This window comes from Anopheles moucheti, chromosome 2 (assembly GCF_943734755.1).
Source record: "Anopheles moucheti chromosome 2, idAnoMoucSN_F20_07, whole genome shotgun sequence".
NCBI classification, from domain to species: Eukaryota; Metazoa; Arthropoda; class Insecta; order Diptera; family Culicidae; genus Anopheles; species Anopheles moucheti.
The window spans coordinates 95236641-95257113 of NC_069140.1; the positions used below are offsets into that span (position 1 = coordinate 95236641).

Consider the following 20473-nt stretch of genomic DNA (forward strand, 5'->3'; position numbering starts at 1 on the left):
CGAACCCGCCGCAAAAGGATCGTAAAAAAATGCAAACCCAAATGATTGCTAATTTTTATTTTCAAAGACCATTTGGGTTTGGGTCTGAGAGGGTCAACAAAAAAACAAGACGCGCAAAACCGTACCAGAGGATCGCTCTGGTGGAGCGACCGAATGGTGCTTGATTTTATGGCCGGATTACGGCAGGCTGCTGGATCACGACGATTGTATGCACCTTGGCACCTTCCCCCAAATAATGAAGCGGAGAGGCATGGAAGATTCTGCTGCGTTTGGTTATTAGCTAAATTATAACATCAACATTGCCACACCAGGCAACCAGAATGATGCCGTGTTTCAGCGAGTGCGCGCGTGCTCGCTAATAATTGTGCGCTTATCAAAGTGTTACGATCGTAGCTTTCAACCACATTCGGTAGCGGTACAGCGGCGTTTTTCACCGCATTAAAACACGAACGGAAAAGGGCCACGGTAATGATTTTCCCCGGATTTTAATGATAACTTTCATTTGGATTTTATTTTTTCGCTGCCTTTTTATCCCCCCCGTCAACCGGTTGTACGTGCAAGGAGCTGAAAGTTCTTCAGCGTCGTGTAATTGCGGTGCGAATGGAGGGCATCCGTACGGTGCAAAGTGCATCGCGCACACGCTGGACATTGGATGAAGTATACTTTAAAATTGGAAGAAACCCGAACCATTTGTGATATAATAAAGTTCACCTACCTTAGGTCAGAGTCAGCTGCATAATTTACACCGTTAAAAACGCTGCTGGAGACATCAACTGGAAGCAATTGGAAAGACGAAATGGAATAGGTTGTTAGGGACAGATTGTGAAACCGTGCGATAGTGGACGTTCGGTCGGATTAGAAGGACAACCGTGGGTAAGATATTATGCTGTGGTTATTTGAAAGAAAAACAATTATTTTGCCTTGCTACCATACCAGATGTCTATCAGGTGGCGGTCGGCAGTGTTTGGAAGGATATCGAACTGGTGACAATTAGTGGAAAACTGGTATAGGTAATTGGATCCACGGAATGAGCTATGAACTTCATTTTCGTTCATTATAAGTTCATTCGTCGAATTTATGTTGTATTTTATGTTAATAGTTCATACGAGCAGGATATGATCTTGATGATAACTGGTGCCGTGACCAGGAAGGCATAATAAGCAACCAAAGTCAAAGTTTAAAATTACTTCTTGCAGTCGCATGTATGCGTGGAGGAGCGATTTAAAAATGGATTTAAAGCTATTAAAGGTTTTATTTGTTTTTTTTTTAATAGATATTATGAAGCGTATTATTTTTTTTAAATATTTTGAACAGCTTCAATAATGCTCCGACCCAAAAAGTGTGATTTCTATTTCTGATCTAAAACAAACATGTAAAAATTATTTATACCTAGCGTACCTAGCAAAATTGATCACAACTTTGATTAAGGAAATAAATAATAAAATTAAAACTTAGCGAAGTTCGAATTCTAAAAGTTTAGGGTCTAGCTTAAGACTCTCTTCGGCGTTAACTTTTATTTGTTGGTGTAAAAAGATCGTTAGAACGATCGAATTTGATAGAATTTGAAATTCAATGCCAAAGCCTCGATAATGTAAAGATGAGACGAAATAAAAAATTTATCCCATATCCTAAAGAGGAATAAATTGCGAAAAGTACGAAAAAAAACTTATAGTTCAAGTGAATGTTTTCAAACAATTTTACTGAGTACAAAACTGAATGTTCCAAGTTACGCTTGCGTCCTACCCACTGTGGGGCCCCAGTAGAAGCGAACGGTTAAACACGCTTCAAAACTAACGCGTGAGTCCATTTCAATTACGCACTCACTCTCACCGTTAGCTCACGGCGTGAGTGAACACTCATTCGGCAGCGATTCACATCGCGCCGCGTTGGTCACTATGGGAGTGAATCTAGTTGGATTTATGTTTGCAAATTTGCGCTCTGCTCTCTCCCGACGAAAGCAAAATACGCATGCTGTGTTGCACACAATCGCAACCACACAAACCGCACACATACACTCGATCACGCGGTGGCCCATGGTAGGGGCACTTGATGACGAATGGTGAATTTAAAAATGCGGCATGAAAACCTAACAATTTCCGGACCAAAACCGTATCATGCGTGCAATTTGCGACTTGTGTTGGACTAAAACAGTCCGAGTGAAGCTTGGGTGTATTTTTATGCTGCAAAAACAAACGCTTTCCATATGGGCAGACGCTAAAATTCCACGCGGGCGAGAAAAAATAAAAAGCAGCGAAAAATCCAATCTGCTTCAGTGAGGCATTGATTGTGGTAACGAAATTAGGGAATTCAGAGGGCGGACAAATAGCGGCACGCACATTACCTGTTGCAAAACTAGGAATATTCATTCTTTCCCCTCTCGTTCGTGCTTTCGTTCTATCCAATCACACACGCACACACACACAAACGCACTCTCTCACGCACGCTTTTGCACTCACACTCTATTTTTCGCTCACGCTAGCTTCACACACTTCACTTAGTGGGCCACTTTTCTAATCACACACGAAACTCACTGGCGAAAGAAGGGCAGGTGAACCAAAAAAACAACGTACAAGTGACAAATGAAGTAGCCCCGGCCGGATAGTACCCCTGTACACACGTTACCTATTGCAGTGCAGTACAACACCAAAATCTACAAACACGTAGTATATGGCACAACATCTACTGTCCACGAAGATCTTGTGGTTTTTTTTTTGATTTCGTTGCTTTTGGCTCGAGATCAGGATTGATGGGGTTCTACGTTGCGTTTAGCTCGCTCTCACACTGTCTTCGCTTGTACGTGGCCCACAAGTAGATACAGGGAGGACATAACACTAGCAAGCGAATTAACTATACGTCATATGCCCGTACGATCGTGCCAGACTACCGATCGATCAAAGCTGACGTATTTTGTTTCTTGTTTTTTTTTTGTTAAGGAAAAACCGAATTACAACCACCATCGGCAGTTGAGTCGTTCTACTGATTTATCTTTCTACCACACCATTATACCATCAACACACACGCACACACTGTCCAACACTGAGCTCCGGCACTATGGTACCGGGCGATTTGCATATGCAAAGCAAGTTTGGGAATGATCAAAGTTAGAAACAGAATCTTCATTTCAAACGACTTTTATTGGATTCGGATCACTTGTTGGCAATCCTTTCGCGATCTAAGCGAGTGCAAAATAGCAAAAAAAGGAAAAACCATTTTTCTTTGCTTTGCACCCGATCCCTCTATCCTCTCCCGCTTAGCAAATTTCTTTCACGATCATGGGGACCGTACCAGACGACATTGTTACGTGACAACGTCTCATCCAGACGATGCAGACCGTATAATGCTAGTGGATAATGTCACTTTTCTTCACCCAGCAACATCTTTGATGTGCTGAGGTAGAAACTTTTTAAAACAACAACCAAACCTTTTCATATTCTTTAGGGATTTCCCTCCCTACGGGATTCGATGAAGTTGTGTAATGTGGTTAATACTAAATAAAACCAACCAAGGACAGGAACTGTCAGCCGGCAAAGGTGCGGTGATCCACTATACAGGGTACGGTATCGGCGACAAGGATCGACCGATCGACAACCGGAACCGGATAAGCAAAACGGAAACCCGATTGGGCAAACAAACGACAGAACCAAAAACAGCAAAAAGCAAACAACTGAAAACACCAGGAACTAGGTGACGCACTGGTCGCACGCACGGAAAACTTCAAGTTGGAGCCCGCGTTGGCACAACGGTTCACAAATAACTTAATACTGGTCCAACACCGCCAGCGTTACAAATACGACGGCAGTTTTGGCTGGTGCGTAGGTAATCAAAAGCGGTAACGGAAGGGGAAATGGAGCACGGCCCTCCTCCATGCCTGCGCCGGGCTGGGAAGGGGGGGGGATGGAGAGCATGATGGCAAGGGAGCCGGGTGGCAACAGGAGCAGAACCGGCGCACACATTTGCAGTCTGTCGAAAATAATAATAGGATGTCTCTATGGGAAGTGGACGGGCTGTGACAAGGGCGGGCAAGGAGAATACTGGCGGTGGCGGTTAGATGATTAGAATCGAAGACGGAGCAGAACCGTCCCTGCCCTTTTCGCTGTGTGTCTCGCAATTCTACCAACACCAACAGCAACAAACGCGTTTAGGGTATTAACACACCAAAGCATACGCACACACACACACACACACCCATACAAAGTCCCTCGAGCGATGGGAACGTGAAAAAGAGCGCGAGAAAACATGGAACATGGTAGAGAGTGGAATAAAGCTCCGGAGACTATTATCTCCAAAATAGTTCAATCCCCAAAAGCGCCAACAACCATTTGGCGAACGGTTGGGATGCTTGCTAGTACACGTACCAACGGCCACCGGCGACGGTGAAGGTGGATAGTAAACACACTGGGTGTGCTGAAAGATCGCTGCATCGCTCATCTGCAAAATATAAATCAACTGTAGATACATCTTTCAGCCGCGGTAGACAGTAGAAAAAATAAAAGCGCTTAAGGGACACGATTCCATTAACAGTTCGCCTAATTAATGATTATTTAATCGTATTCTTGCCGAAAAGAAGCCATCAAAATTTCTACAAATAAGGCTACATTATTTAAAACACTCACAATAGTATGCCGTTCCCATGTCCCACCAGTTTCAAATCTTTATGTTTTGCGATGTGGTTGGAACATTGCAGTGTGCAGCAGTGAATTGATGGAGTATGAAAAATCCACTTCATACACCTGTTGCACCATTGTTTGGCCGATCATCCTGTTTTCGACACACGATTGTCATCCACGCTATCGATAAAGATGTGTCGAAACAAAAACAATGTCACAAAATAAAAGTTACTAGCCTACTCTGCCCGGTAGTACACCTTTCGATCGATCATTTGATCGCTAGGAAAAATAAAATGTCCACCTAATGTACCGTACCCCTAATGTTCAATTGTGTCGTAGTCTCTCATGGCACACCCTTCATCCCTGGCCATCGGCTCTAACCCCTTGTGCCGTGCGGTGAGCGGTTTTATTTTCGCAAAAACAGCGATTTCGCTTCTTAGTGTTTGCCGGCGTTTTCTTCCTCATGTTTGCTCGCACTCTTTTTCGCACCCTCGTCAAAATGTCCGTCGTGGTCGATGTGCGGTGTTTGCTATTGTTGCTGGGATGCGTGAAACGCCAATGCAAAATTCCGACTACGACAACGGTAACGGGCATGGGCACGGTACCGAAGTAAGCAAAGCCGGCTGCGTCTGTGTGTGGCGGGGACCGACGAAGCTGAAAGTGAGTCGAGAAAATTCGGTCAAATCATCTCGCACTCACACTCGCTTCGGTTCGCCCAGTGCGCCGGCAGGGGTGTGGGTTTTTGCTGCCCCATTCGCCAATTATTAGGGGATGCGTGTAGACTTCCCTCCCAACGTTCGAAACACGCGATAGGAGAGATCGAGCAAGAGAAATAGAGAGAAATCCCCCCTGACAATAGGCGTTTGTATTGGTTTGATGCGAGAAACACACATCATCCCTTATTCTCTCTCCCACACACACACACATATGCGCGGGCGCGCTCGTATATAAGATTGCTCCACCATCTCCACATCTGATCCCCCACCCTCCCCCCACTTCCCCCTTCCTTTTCCACAATGGCGGAGAGGGCAACATTTGGGGCGAAAACCCGCGTCACCGGCATTGGGGTGTTGCGTATGGCGCAGATTGGTAGTTGTGTGGCCGATTTTTATTCAACATTTATCACCTTCTTGCCGCATGCATTCAATGAAACGGAGAGAAATAGCGATACGCGGTACACGGCACGCACTAGCAAGGGATGGGATCATGGGGCCTCAACTGCCATACGAACATTACTTCATGACTTCGGTCGACGAAAATCGCCCCATCTGTGGAGCAAGAAGAGTGGCGCAACACACGCACCGAAATGAAGTGAAAAAAAATGGCGGCCCACTGTCGACGTAAGCGCTTTATTTCGATTAAAAATATTGTTTGCCCCGGCAAACGGTTTCGGGTGGCCCGATTAACCGATGCTCAAACATGAGCCCTTTTTGCAGGCAAAGGGTTAGTTTTCGGGGGGTTCCTTCATGTCGTTACTACCACGGCCCGAAGGTTACCGATGCCGGCCGGCAAGTTGCACTTGACAGTGGCCTCTACCAATCCCTCGACGCCCTTGACGCAATGGGTCGCGCGTCGCAACGAAATTGGAAAGCGGTCGACGAAAGCGATCGGATGCGTAACTTTACGGCAAATGCGCAACATGTAAAAACCAGGCCATCGGGAACGGATTGTAAGCGAAGCGTAAAGTACGCCACATCTATATATTTTGTTTTTATACCGGACGCAAACACATATTACCTTTCTCAAAAGCAAGCAAATTTGACAGATTTCGGTTAGATTCATCCCTTAAATTACATCAAGTTAGTAAAAGAATGAATTGTTTCAAAATTGTTGAGCTTTAAATGGTTCAGCTTTTGCTAATTTTTTGCATTACATTCATGCCTCAAAAGCAACATTCTTTAAAAAACAGCATGAAGTGAAGGAAATTCGGATAAAACCGTTCAAATTTTCAATGTAAGATGTACATTTAGGGGCTTAATTACCCATGTCTTTATAATTCAAACAAATTACAATGCAACTATCAAATATCAACAATTATTTCTTACAGTCAATAAAGTTAACAATCTAAACAAACTTGTGCAGTAAGCGGTGATGATCGAAGAGTGGATTATACAAAATATTTTAACTTATAGTCTTAAGCTAACGAAACCCTATTATTAACTACGCTCGAAAGAACCTCTTATGTGTATAAACGGACAGTCGGTTCGTCTACTACAAAGTCAATAATTGAACTCAATATTGTGCAACATACTAGTCTAGATAGGTTTCAGTGACTTGGGAAAGTCATTAGAATGACACTAAAAGACCAGACCCGTAAAGTCATTTTAGGCCACAAAGACTCCAATTGAAATGGCGCGATGGCGTACGTCCATCCATTAGAAAGGCCGAGATTGACAGACAACAGTGTACAGTTAAAGGATCTGTGGCAGTAAAATAAATTACTAAATCATTATATTGTCGTTATCATGATAGTGGTCTAGAAGTTTAACTAAATGCGTGTTTTTCCCTTAAAAATCCCTTAGGCATTTATGTGTTTGATTCAACATTATGAATTATGAAGATCTCTAGTCAACTTTGTAGAACCAAACGCACCGTTATTTACAGCAAATATTTGAAATTGGGGTGTCTTCATTACAGTCTGCAATATGTAATCTTCAATCTCCAACTAAGAGTAATAAATCAACTCTCAAACCGATCATGAAAGTCTCAAGGTTCATCAATCGCAAACAATTTACCAACTCAACTTGCAACTTCAACTTCAATTTCCAACCCAACTCTACATCATTGGGTAAGGTGGGCAAGGTGTTGTCTATTGCGAGCTGTAAACAACCTCAGTTACCGAAAAGCTGAGTTGAATACCCTTATACAGGATGAACAGAGTAACACTAGATCTAGATCAAAACAACGCTTATACAAATAATATTAATGTAATAAAGACATCAGATGTCCAACACCACGTGCTTACACGCCTGCAGCTTGTTGGGCATCTTTTCCGCCAGCTTTGAATCGGACGATCATCAATCGATTATTGATTTTTACACTTATCCATCACACTCCCAATCGGGTTTCGAACATTGGACACAACTATCGGGATGCAAACAAAGCAAACTGCACTGCTTAATCGAAGGACCCTTAGAGAAAAAAAAACCCGTTTCCTAAAATATTGGATTACACTTTCAAAATGTGAAGCTCTGCCACATGCTCGGATGGCGTACGGGTGCTGCTACAATGTGATTCATTTTGATGCCTTGTGCCTTGTTTCGTGTGGTGCACGGTACAGCTGGTCCCTGGCCCTGGTGTACGGTGTGCCAGATAAGGCTCGAATACATCCATCCCGGTTAACCCTTGCCTCGCTGTCGTTCGTGATGCGTGAAATATCGAATACCGTTGCAGCGAAACTCTCACTTCCGCAATTTGACATGTGTGTGTGTGTGTGTTTGAATCCATAATACATAATGTAAATCGGCAGATTGACAGCAAGGACATTCCGCCATCCATCCGAAATGCATGAGAAATCCGCACACCATGGGCAGGGATTTCTTTCCCTATTTGCTGCAACGAACACTTCCGCATTTCAGGTTGCAACGGTGGCTTTCCTGTGTGCAGTCCACGGATAATCCTCGTGACCGGTTACGAAACCGGGAAGTCCGAATCAGCCATATACCTTCTGCGCTCATCTCCACCCCGATCGGACACCCCTTACTCCACATTATGGGAAGGGCTTTTACCCGGAATGCGGGTAAGAAACCGGAAGTAATCGCGATTGTGCTGTTTGGAGACCGCGGGCATGGGTAAACATTGATATAAATATTTTAAACATGCACAGCGACGTAGCAGCACGAAAGGTGCGCGTTCGATTGACGGCAAACGTGTGTGCTTGAGGATCTTATCACGCTTGTTACACGGTTGTGTGGCGCGATCCCTGCGGATGCGGTACGCACCGGAGGTGAGGTTATGTTTGCTTTGGGCTGAAGTCGAGTGGAGGTTCTCTTTCCTTGCCTTTGCACCGCACTTTTGTGATATATTCAACCCATAGCGCTTTCTACACTTAAGTTTCTAATTTCTTTTAACGACAAAGGGATAGAAAAAGCCCCTGCACGGCTACCTCGAACACTCGAGCAACCATTTTAGCTAATAAACTGATGCTAAAACTCGCCACAAGTGTGCTGTAGATGTTTGTTACCGGTAAATTGATCCTAAATTTCCGTTCCAGTTAATTTCTTTTGACTTTCGCCGTCCCTTTATGTGCAGATTCATGGATAAAGCGGGAATCGAAGGTTCCCAACACACACCGAAGCAGGCAGTTCGCCGCTCGTATGCTTTACCACGAGTTGGCTTATTCTTCAGTCTGATTTTCTCCATCCGATCGGTTTCTCCATCGTTTGTCCTTGGAGAAAAACGGCAGCGGCAAACAAACAATGACAAATAAAACAAAAAATAACGAAGAATGTAGTCCGAGATTTAACAGACACCCTACCATAGGGCAGGGATGCTTGTACCAGTGGATAGTTGGGGGAGATGGGGAGATGGATGGATCGCAAACAACCCCACGGCGATGCAACGGATCGCAACCAGCGCTCTTTTGATCCTTCCTGGAATTGGTCGCAGCCGACCAATGGAGGTGGCCTTGGGATGAAAGTGAAATGGTTCTCTGCGCTTCACACATGGACAGATCTGCTCCGTACTAAACGGAAGATTAGAACGGAAGCGTTTAACAAGAACTGGTGTAGCATCGAAAATCCATTCTGCCCAAATTCTTTGACCAATGAATATTTAATTCATTAGCCTTTATGTACCCATAAATGATTCCCATAATGCATATTATGAGATGATTTTGTCCCATTTACTCATCAACATCATCTGAAAATTACAACTATGTGGTTAAAAATGGCCGAGGACGTCTTCCAGTTTTTAAACCTATTCCAAAAACCAAATATGTCAGAAAGGTGCACCACGAAAATGCTAATTTCATCGCCAAGTTTTAAAGGGTCGTGTGAATTTGGAGGTCAAGGTTCTAGGACGACCGTTCCATACAGAGGCGGGCCTAGGACGGGTTCATTCCTAAACAGGACATGTGTAAAATCTAGAACGGGTTACTCCGGTTCTAGTCACTGTGAACGTGAACCTGACCGTAACGATTGCTGTAAGATAACCGTCCCGAAATTCGTATTCCCGCAATTAAAAAGGGGGATTGAGTGGATCAAAAAGTTCGCAATGGCATGCAGTATTTTGAAATGGTTTTACTTTCCAATTGGACCTCAAACCTGGATATTTGAAGTGTTCCGACATCCGTCTATCAACATTTCCGCTTTTGATTGGCGCTACTGCTCAGTAGCAGTATTGCATCAGCTTTAGTAAAATTGGTTCACATTCTCTTCACAATTGTGGCTACAATTTATCACTTTAGTTACCTCTTTTTTCGGTTAAGCTTCGTTTGTTCCATTTGTGCAGCGTTTGATATCTCTTTCGCAGCTACCATTTTGACTGAAATTGCTGAAATACACCACAATATTCAACGTTATAAAGTATCTAGCGGAGGAATCCTTCATTTAATAGTTGCTTACTAACGTTCTATATTCACCGGTGGAGTTAAGTTAAGTTTAAGTCTATTTTGCTTCACAGGAAGCATTGCTAAAGATAATCTTTTGCAGAAGGCAGTAGTTCGTACCCCGAATGATTGTAAATAAGCACACCTTAACCCCCCCAAGCCTTTCTGTTTGTTCACTCTGTTGTACCAAGTAGCCTGTAGGTGCAACGCTTTCAGACCTTTTCTGGACACAATTTGATCAACTTTGGACGAATTTACCACAAAAACTCCATCAAGAGCGCGTAATAATTCAATTAACAATAAGAAATCCGTTCAGCACTAGATCACTTTACAACAATAAAAAACACTTGCCACTGATAAACAATGCGTAGAGCTAGGCGTTTGACGTTTATGTAGATAACGATCGTGCAACCGGAGCAAAATCGCAACAGCGCCCTCTAAACGTGAAGTTGTAAAAGATAAACTTTCAATATTCGATCGGCAGATTAGTATGCGGTGTATTGACATGACACCATTCAACATAATGCTTCTCTTCATTGTCTTATCTTCAATAGCAATTGAATACGTACAGGCAGGGCCGACATTTTCATTCCCAAAATTTCACAAAACAATAACCACACTTTCATTTACACCTAGCAATTCTCGATATGGATGATTTGCTATCGTGGAAACATTATTCGTGCATTCTTCTATGTTTTATCTACAGCTGAAGCAACCATCCCTGTAAATAATCTGCATGCATTTTCTATTTTATTTCTTTTTTTGTCGATTGCCCTTTTTGTTGAATATTGAAACCCGTTTGGCACAGAATTCGGCATGGCATAAAAAGAATGGCCCTCATCATGCATCAGTTTCTATGTTCGCGAGCCCCGTCTAGGAATCTTTCCCTTGCTTCAATACTGCACAACGATCACGTCGGGTCGGTTCCGGAATAATTTGTGTGGCTGTGTTTGGAGCTTATTGTGCCAGCGTTTAAAATTCAAATCTGCACACGGGAATCCCTTTTCCGGACGACTATACAGGCGTAAAAGCGCATTGCAAAAAAGAGGGATTGAAAAGACGTTTAAATTCGCTAGTCGAGACAGCTTAACCACTTGTATGTGTGTGTGTGTATGCCTCTGTTTCTTTTCTAGGGCTAGATAAAATAATTCCCATGCACAAAGGAGAAAGAACAGGTAAAACACATGATTTGCCCGCTGTCAAACAAAACCCTTATTTTCTACTGTTCGTTCCGCAATGTTTTATTAGTTTCTTTCTATTTTTTGCCTTCTTTTCTAACTATCCTAACATGCTTCATTTTCATTTTCTTCTTCTTTCATCAACGGATGTTTTATTGGTTAATGCTAAAACAACGTCCACTGGTGGACGCTCGCCCCAAGCACATGTACAGCAATGGATTGTTCCAACGCCGGGGATGCCAGACTGAATGCATCCGGAACAGAAAAAGGGGAAACATATGCACTTGCACAATCTGTTCGGCCAATTGCAATGCACGTTAAATTTAACCGCGATTGGCCAATTGGCGCGCACAAAATGGCGCGCACTGCAGTGACGTGCAAAATGCACCTAAGCCAATTGCATTTAATCACCAATTATATGGCCGTATATTGATGAACTGACTGACGGTTTATAATGGTAAAATGATGCAGTGGATTTTGGATTCAAAGCAATTAAGAAAATGATTAATTTAAAAGCAGATGCGGTTTTTAATGTCAATCACAATGACATGCTTAAAATATTTTTGTTATTTAAATGAGCTTTAAATTCGTCAATGACCCTGGTATTTTTTAACACAAATAAATTGGATCAATTCCCATCCAAATCATATCACGATACGTAGGACTGACTAAACACCTACGAGTAACCGAAAGTCAAACAAAGCCTTAAGTAGCCTCTGAACGAATGTCCTTTATTTTATTTTATTTATGAAATTTTAGTGCCACAAAGAAGAAAAAGAAGATGAAAAATCGTAATTTCTCGGAGGAAAAGACTACTGCTTCGTATCTCACTCTACATCCGGTTTTGGTATTCACTAGTTCGGCAACTATTGGTTGTGATATATAATTTTTTGTACAAACTAACGAAACTGTTAAAAACGAAGAAAATCGATTCCTTCTAATCAAAACATGTGGAACAACCATGGATGTCCTGGAGCCACCAAAGAAGTACTGCGGAAGGTGCGGAATTTCGGAATTGGAAGCAGAAACCATTGTTGTCTAGACTTTGTCTAAAATTGGCGAAACCCTCTCAGCCACGTTCGGGTGGAAGATGCCCAGAAGGGTTGTCGGTCCCGTATGTGTGGAAGGATAGTGGCGCTAGAATGACGAGGTGTGCGAATTTTACGAAGCATTCACTATTGTACAACAAATTTGTCTCTGATATTCTGTAAAGTGGACGCCCAAACGTCCACATATGCAAAGAAATTGTGGTGAACCAAGAGTGAATTTGAGTATCGGCGTTCTCCAGAAAGGTGGGAATTAGATTGAATGACGATGGCATTGGACCGTGAACAGTTTAGAGGACTCCTGTAGCCAGCCAATAACAGGAAGCGGTTACAGCGTCGAACAAGAAAGTAAGTAAGTAAATCTATACCACTGCAGGATCAAGCACATGGGATGCCCTAAATGGAATGGTAGTTGAGGCCTCTCCGCCACCGCTTAGTTTGCGCAGTGCATGATACGCCCTTGATCCATTCAATCGAAAGGATAATCTAACTTTTAGCTACTACTCATTTCCTATAGACCCTAAGCGATAGACGGTTTAATAGACGAGATGTTCCAAAATCAGCTAAATGATCAACTTCTTGACCGTCAAGATCGCTCAAGATCAGAATAATCTTTTTGTAGATAATACAAAAGATAGTATTTCTCTACTCTATCTTCTGTGGAATCAGTAGAATTGCCACGAGCACGGACTCCCGCTTAAAATAATATGAAGAAGTGTACTTCACCGATTAACTTATCACCACCGGGCCCTATAGTAAGACGGTAAGTAATAACCCATAAAAAAAACCGCACACTCACGCCGCACAGATTCACTCGCCACGGTGAGAGGCTACTATTTTTAGCTGGCGGAATGTTGCCCTCCAGATTTCCCAACCTGCGTCGCGCTCAGCATCCCGATCGCGCACTTTCTGTGATCGGAGAAAGCGGAAATATCCGACAGTCGTACCGGCACCACGTGTGCGTTTGTATCTTCGGCGGCAACAAGGGCGAGGGAAATTAAAAATAGCATCTCCGAATGATGCACACGCCCGGTGCAAGCGATTTCACAGATGGACGGATAGTTCTTTGTTTGGTTTACCGATGATTCGATGGTTGGAAACAAATGGAGATGTGATACTCTCGACGATGACACTGCGTTATGAATTCTGGGTTGTGGGGAATCTTCCCAAATGATGTCTTGTCTTCTGATATGAGGCGACAAATGTGGGTGGGAGAGTAAGAACGCAACAAACACACACCAAATATGCAAGGTTAAGGTGACTTCCATGCCATATAGAGACAGATTTTGGACATCTTGAACTTAGTTGTAACATGTAATTCTCAATCTGGGTTGCAAATGGTTAGCTATTTAGGTTAGGTATTTATCAACAATCCTTTATTCTAATATTTTTTTTATCAAGCCAGTCCCTTATATACACCCCTGTTCCCTCGTACATAGGAACAGATAGGTCATTAAGATGGCCGCCTCTGGTGGACTACAAAAATGGCTTGGTTTAAAGAATTTCAAATCTTGCCTGCTGCTAAATTCAAAATGTTTCATACCATTTGTAAATATTGTTTGTAGGCTCTTTCTTTGACAAGAAGGGAATTCAGCAGCCATTTTACTCGCGTTCGCTATTTCGGCAAGCTGCAATGTCCAGAAATTCCACCGTTGGAAACCTATAATTAATGCGTTGTTCAACGTCTTTTTCGCTACACGAACTGTCCAGTACACGTGGTGTGAGTGATTTTTTTTTGTTGCTAGTACTTTTAATCCTTGCAGATGGTGGCAACGGGAACCCATGGTGGCAAAGATGGTCTGAACGACACGCACAAATAATGCGTAGTGCGTTAATTATACGTCTGCAAACCGTTGCCAAACTTTCCCACATTTTCGGCAACATTTTCACACAGACAACATCTCAAACTTGCTGCCATGGCGGACACAGTCTGTGAGCTGTGAGCATTCCCGCATTTCCAGCGGTACGATGCACATTTGGCGCCAAAACGTTACCATAAATCGGGGACGGTTTGGGTATGGCAGCGATTGCAGAAATACAACCACAAAAAATGCGCTGGGTATCAAATTTAATTACATTGTTAGTAGCGCGGGAACTACGGCGAAAACGACACAACCCGGCAAGATTTATTTCTTGTGCTGATTTTTAATGTGAATCCTATTTCCCGATGAATGGAATGGGTTTTCCTCGCCGGTGGTCAAACAGGATACGCAATGCGTAGACGGCGTTGGACGGTACGAAGGTTGCGTTAAGAAGGCTGCTCACGCATGACAGATAAACGGCTGGGAAGGCAACAGACCCCACAGGAAAGGGTGAAGTAAATTTACCAACAAAAAAAAATCTCCTCTGACGGTAGGCACGAGGGTGAGCGACCGGATCGCGGAACTCGGTGTGGTCACTTTTCACGCACGGATTACTAGCAAGCGGACAACTGTTCTTAACATTCCCAGCCCCTTTACGGGTGAAAATGTTGGTACAGGACGAGTCTGGTGGCTACCGGAATCGCAGATTCTCCCGAACGGCTGAATGGCTTTATTTATTCGAAATTCAAATTGAATTCAATCTTTCGCTACACGCACCCAAAACGCATCAAACGGTCGATGCGGGACGGTGGACGTCGCGGAGTGTGCGACGGTGGTAGAAGAATAATTTAATTAAATACAGAAAACAAGTCGTAAAATCTCAATTGTTCCGTGGTATTACCTGTAAGGCATGCTCTGGGAAAAGAAAGGATTTTTTTTCAACTTACAAGGACAGTTTCTGCATTTCGCAAACATGTTGAATTCCCTTTTTTTTGGGCAATTTTTCCTGATGAAGAAAAGTTGACACTGACGCTTTTACGGGACGGTAGCAAGCAGTTTGTATTTTAATTTGATTATAATAACAATGGGAGCGTCTGTTTATCACTGGACCAGTTCTACTGTCCATCTGCGAGATGACAATTGGGTAAAGATTTTGTATTAATGCAAATTTAATGGTCAGCGGGCTGACCGTGGGGTACTGGGAATACCACTCTGGGGTATTCTTGGCCGGGGTCAAAGGTGCAGCATCCGATCCGTTAGAGACTTTCGGGTCGGTTAAGGAATTTTTCCCGCGCATTGAGCAGCCTGGCAGCATCCGGGACATGGATCGTTTCCCAAGCTTCCAACATTTGCAAAACAGCAAACGTGTCCCTCGAAATTTGGTTTGGAGTTGGTTTGGTGAGAGAATATTTAGCATTGTGCTGAATTTCGGTTTCAAGTTTTTCTAGTGTTTGGAAAACCGTTAGAAGTTCAGAGGTTTGGATCGGATCAACGGTATTTTGACGAGTTTGGGAAGCTGCATTGGATGGCCATTGTGTTTGATCGCGAAAAAAAAAACTGGAAGGCCATTAGACAGTATCCATTTTCGTTGAACTGATCCTTTTCCGTTGGAAGGAAAACAAAACGCTTTGGGGTTGCGAAACAGAAATTTGCGGATTAAATTATGATTTTATTATGTAAATGTTTAAAAGATTTCATTCGATTCCACGAGGTGTTAAAAAATATTTGGGAACTTCCTAACATCCGCTTTGACCCGAAACGAGATGCCGAACTGTTTTCAAATGCTGTGTACCGATTGCATACTTTTAGGCGTTTTGAAGTTGAAAACAAAACCTAATTGTATTTTGTAATTTGCAAGGGTTCACACCATGGTTCTGTTATCTGTAGAGGAATACAAATGATTGACATGTCGTTTTGAAAGTAAAAATAAAGTTTAGCAGTATAATAAACACTAAAAATGATCCGCGAAAATCACTCGAACTGTAAACCCAGTACACGATTGCTTACCCCTGCACCAGGGAACGTAATTTGCTTCGAAAATTATTTTGACATTGTGATTGTAAACAAAGCACCAAGAAATGCCGCAATATTCCACAACTTTATTGCAGGCAAAAGAAAGTTTACTTAAAAAAGTGTTCTTTAGTTTATTTACATTTAATTTGCTATAAGCTGTTTGAGTTACTATGTGAGTTTATTCTGTAAATCGCTCTGATCGCAACGGTAAGCCAAATGCCCTACGCTTATGTAAGCTTGAATCCTTTTCATGAGTTTGTATTTTTATTCGTAGAAGCAATGTGCACATTAGCAAGAAATTCCGCCCTACACCGGCTGATGCGACACATTTTCACCAACCGGACATGTTCACGCACGCATTCCTTCAGTACGGTGAAAAAGTTAGAACATCTCAAGGAAGGTCCTTCGTTGCAAGATTTTCTTCGCGGTGCGACGGACAATGGGGCAAACGTGTATGTTGCCGGTCGCAATGAAACCGTACCTTACATTGCACCCGAAACGCTCCGTGGACAGCGGAGAAAAGTTTTTCTAGAAGTATACGGCTGCCAGATGAACACAAGCGATACGGAAATAGTTTGGTCAATCCTCAAATCGCATGAATATCAGCGGACGGTAAACCTCACGGAAGCCGACATTGTGCTGATGATGACCTGTGCGATACGTGAAGGAGCGGAAGATACGGTCTGGAATCGTTTGAAACATTTACGTCTGATGAAGCAGAAGCGGGAAGCGAACGAAGGGAAACCTTTACAGATTGGTGTGCTGGGATGTATGGCGGAGCGTTTAAAAAAGCAGCTGGTCGAAAAGGAACACTCCGTCGATGTTGTGGCCGGGCCGGATGCGTATAAAGATTTACCGCGCTTGCTAGCGATCGGTCAAAAAGGACAAAAGGCCATAAACGTGCTGCTTTCTTTGGATGAAACGTACGCCGATGTGGTACCGGTAAAGCTGGACCGCCGATCGAAAACCGCGTACGTTTCCATCATGCGAGGCTGCGATAACATGTGTTCCTATTGTATCGTTCCTTTTACCCGTGGCAAAGAACGCTCCCGTCCGATGAAATCGATCCGCGATGAAGTGGTGCAGCTGGAAAACGAAGGCATTCGCGAAATAACGTTGCTCGGGCAGAATGTGAACAGCTATCGTGATACAAGCGAAAACGTGGAGGGAGACGGTCCCAAAGAGGCAACGTTGTTGGCACCCGGGTTCCGTACCGTGTACAAAACCAAACTCGGTGGGTTGCGTTTTGCAGAATTGCTTACAGAGCTAGCTGAAGCCGTGCCGGAAATGAGGATCCGTTTCACGTCACCCCATCCGAAGGACTTTCCACGGGATGTGCTGGAAACGATCGCGAAGTATCCAAACATCTGCAATAGTTTACATTTACCGGCACAATCGGGCAATACGCAGGTGTTGCTAAGCAGGCGGGAAGGTAAGCAAATGGCTAATCTTGACAAATGACTCTCAATCTATATTCCAAAGATACATGACTCCTCAAATATACACTTCTCAATCTTTGAGGATTCATTAATGTTTTGAGAGTCAACTAAAGTTTCGAGGGATTTATCAAAATTTCGTTAAACACAATACTTATTGAAACATTTATGTTCTCATTTTAGCATACTTGAACCTAGTCAAAGAAGTGCGTCACCTAATACCGAACGTAACGCTGTCGAGTGATTTTATCTGTGGATTTTGTGGCGAAACGGATATAGAATTTGACGATACGGTTAGTCTTATCGAGGAAGTTGGCTATCATGCAGCGTTCCTATTTGCTTACAGCATGCGAGAGAAAACTACTGCCCACCGTCGGTACAGTGATGACGTACCGGCCGAAGTAAAACAGGAACGGCTTCGCAAGATGATTGCGGCGTTTCGCAAGACAGCCGAACGTTTAAACAGCCACTTTATCGACCGAACGGAACTGGTTCTGGTGGAGGGATACAGCAAAAGATCACGAACCGATCTTGCTGGGCGTAACGATGGAAATGTGAAAGTTATTGTGCCTGCCGGTCGGATACTGTCCGGCCGGGATAGCAACTGTGACGATTTAAAACCCGTAGGAGTAGGGGACTACATTGCGGTACGAATTGTTGAATCCAATTCACAGATTTTAAAAGGTGAACCTATGTATCACACAACAATGCGGGAATTTTACGCTAATCGGTGATTAATGTTTACCTTCCAACCTACCAATTCCTGTAACTGAAAATAAAGATGTAGTGAATATTAAATTATTTTAACGTTCAACGTAATCAATACGTTTCGCTCATGTTGATGTTTTAGGCGATGAACAACACAATTGTTTTCAGATTTCCCATACCAGAAGAGCATGTTTTTCAAGAGGTGACACCTGCAGTGTGGAATAAATTTGCCCATCACTATTGCATTGCATACTATCAAACCCGTGAGAGCGATCGTCAGTGCCAGTGAGATGGATGAAATGGGAAGTATCCTTCATTTCGCTCAAACTTTCCATCGGCTGGTACGAAATTCCATACAAACCAGCTATTTTCAGATTTCCGATACCAGGAAAGCATCCACGGAAGGGGTAGCACCTAGTACAGCAATTTTGGTTGAAAACCGCCGAAAGGTATGCAATGTTTAAACACTAACTTTCCATACAAACCAGCTGTTTTCAGATTTCCGATACCAGGAGAGCATGTTTTTCAAGAGGTAACACCTGGTACCAGGATGTTGCACGACACATGTTGCACAACACATGTTGCGCAACATATGTTGCACAATACCTGGCATGCAACATATGTCGCGCAACATATGTTGCGCAACATTTTTCATGCAACATCTTACATGCAACAACTTGGGATTGCAACTACCAGGAAGCGCGTGAATTGTGCTTGCTCGGCTGGTACCAGGTGTTACCTCTTGAAAAACATGCTCTCCTGGTATCGGCAATCTGAAAACAGCTGGTTTGTATGGAAAGTTAGTGTTAAAACATTGCATACCTTTAGGCGGGCAAAATTACCAGGTGCTACCTCTTTCGTGGATGCTCTCCTGGTACTATACATTCGAAAACTGGTAGTTTTCGAAGAAATTTTTCTCGACTAACGGGAAAGTTAGTGTTAAAACATTGCATACCTTTAGGCGGGCAAAATTACCAGGTGCTACCTCTTTCGTGGATGCTCTCCTGGTACTATACATTCGAAAACTGGTAGTTTTCGAAGAAATTTTTCTCGACTAACGGGAAAGTTAGTGTTTAAACATTGCATACCTTTCGGCGGTTTTCGACCAAAATTGCTGTAATAGGTGCTACATCTTCCGTGGATGCTTTCCTGGTATCGGAAATCTGAAAACAGCTGGTTTGTATGGAATATCGTACCATCCGACGGAAAGTTTGAACGAGATGAAGGATGCTTTCCGTTTCATCGATCTTCCTTACACTAGCGATCGCTCTCACGGGTTTGATAGTATTTGTCAGCATTTTGTCAACTCTCGTGGACCTGCACCTATTATTGTGAATTTCTATCGATCGCTTGATTTTCGCGTATCAGTTTTGAGGCTCCGTGCGTCATGAAATTCAGGACCGATTTCTGGACCGATTTCTTGGCCGAATTTCTTGCAAATTATGAACCGCTGCGATCATTTCACAGAAGCTTGAGAATCAGGGCTTCAAGGAAACTTGGAGTCAAGGAGTGAATTTTTAAAATAAGTTAGAAATCGTCATTTTATTGAGCAACCCTTTTCAAAACACCTCATGGTTTCCCCCCTCTCTAAAAGGCGAAAAGGACGCACATTTTGACAGTTGAGGCGAAATTTTGCTGACAATGTTAAAGCACTCGAGTCGGTGACAAAATATCAACAAACCACAGGTTATCAATTTTGGATTGTGCATTTTACCCCTCGTCCGGACATTTTCACAAACATGTCTGAGGTGAATGCAACACAAATGGCACGCAGAAGATACCTGACGATGGCCATATCGTCTCAGCTGGAAGAGGCTGGCTTTACCACGGCGGAACGGGATGCTCTGGAAACGCTCACCGAAATGATGCAGAGCTGTAAATAATGCCACAACTGCACAATGCGAAGATTGGAATTGATTTTCTCTTTGCTTTCGGTTTCGTTTTAGTTCTGACGGAGTTGGGCCAGTCGGCAAGAAACTATTGTGAATTGGCAGGCCGCACACAACCAATAATAGGAGATGTGGTTGTGTCCCTGATCAACATGGGAATATCTATCCGAGGATTGGACACGTTTGCCAAACGCGAAGGTCGCCACACACTACCGCAACCCCAGCAGGCACAAGCACAGAAGCAGC

The 20473-nt window shown here is 43.3% G+C and overlaps 3 protein-coding genes across 5 annotated transcripts in view; 2 read left to right on the top strand and 1 right to left on the bottom strand.

The window, feature by feature from the left end:
- Window positions 1-2689, bottom strand: part of LOC128310406 (insulin-like growth factor 2 mRNA-binding protein 1) — a 64770-nt gene extending 62081 nt beyond the window's left edge. For 2 of the 3 annotated variants that reach the window (XM_053047041.1, XM_053047038.1), the window contains exon 1: window positions 716-769. Coding sequence is in view for 1 of the 3 variants with exons in the window: in XM_053047042.1 (XP_052903002.1) it covers window positions 716-773; window positions 2342-2366 (83 nt within the window). In the remaining 2 variants the exon portion in view is untranslated. Of the gene's footprint in view, window positions 1-715; window positions 774-2341 lie in introns of those variants that run through there. The other variant, XM_053047042.1, reaches the window with a different exon arrangement.
- A 13592-nt stretch (window positions 2690-16281) lies between these two features.
- On the top strand, window positions 16282-18391 carry LOC128297550 (CDK5RAP1-like protein). The gene is made up of 3 exons (XM_053033219.1): window positions 16282-16401; window positions 16469-17626; window positions 17814-18391. Exons 2-3 carry the CDS (start codon window positions 16474-16476, stop codon window positions 18362-18364), a joined length of 1704 nt encoding a protein of 567 aa, XP_052889179.1. The 5' UTR covers window positions 16282-16401; window positions 16469-16473; the 3' UTR covers window positions 18365-18391.
- Window positions 18392-20027: 1636 nt separating this feature from the next.
- The window catches only part of LOC128297242 (transcription initiation factor TFIID subunit 8-like), a 1208-nt gene continuing 762 nt past the window's right edge, over window positions 20028-20473 (top strand). Inside the window, exons 1-2 of the mRNA XM_053032851.1 lie at window positions 20028-20213; window positions 20285-20473. The exon at window positions 20285-20473 is cut by the window's right edge and continues 98 nt beyond it. Of these exons, the coding sequence (XP_052888811.1) occupies window positions 20078-20213; window positions 20285-20473 (325 nt within the window). The 5' untranslated portion in view covers window positions 20028-20077. The remainder of the gene's footprint in view (window positions 20214-20284) is intronic.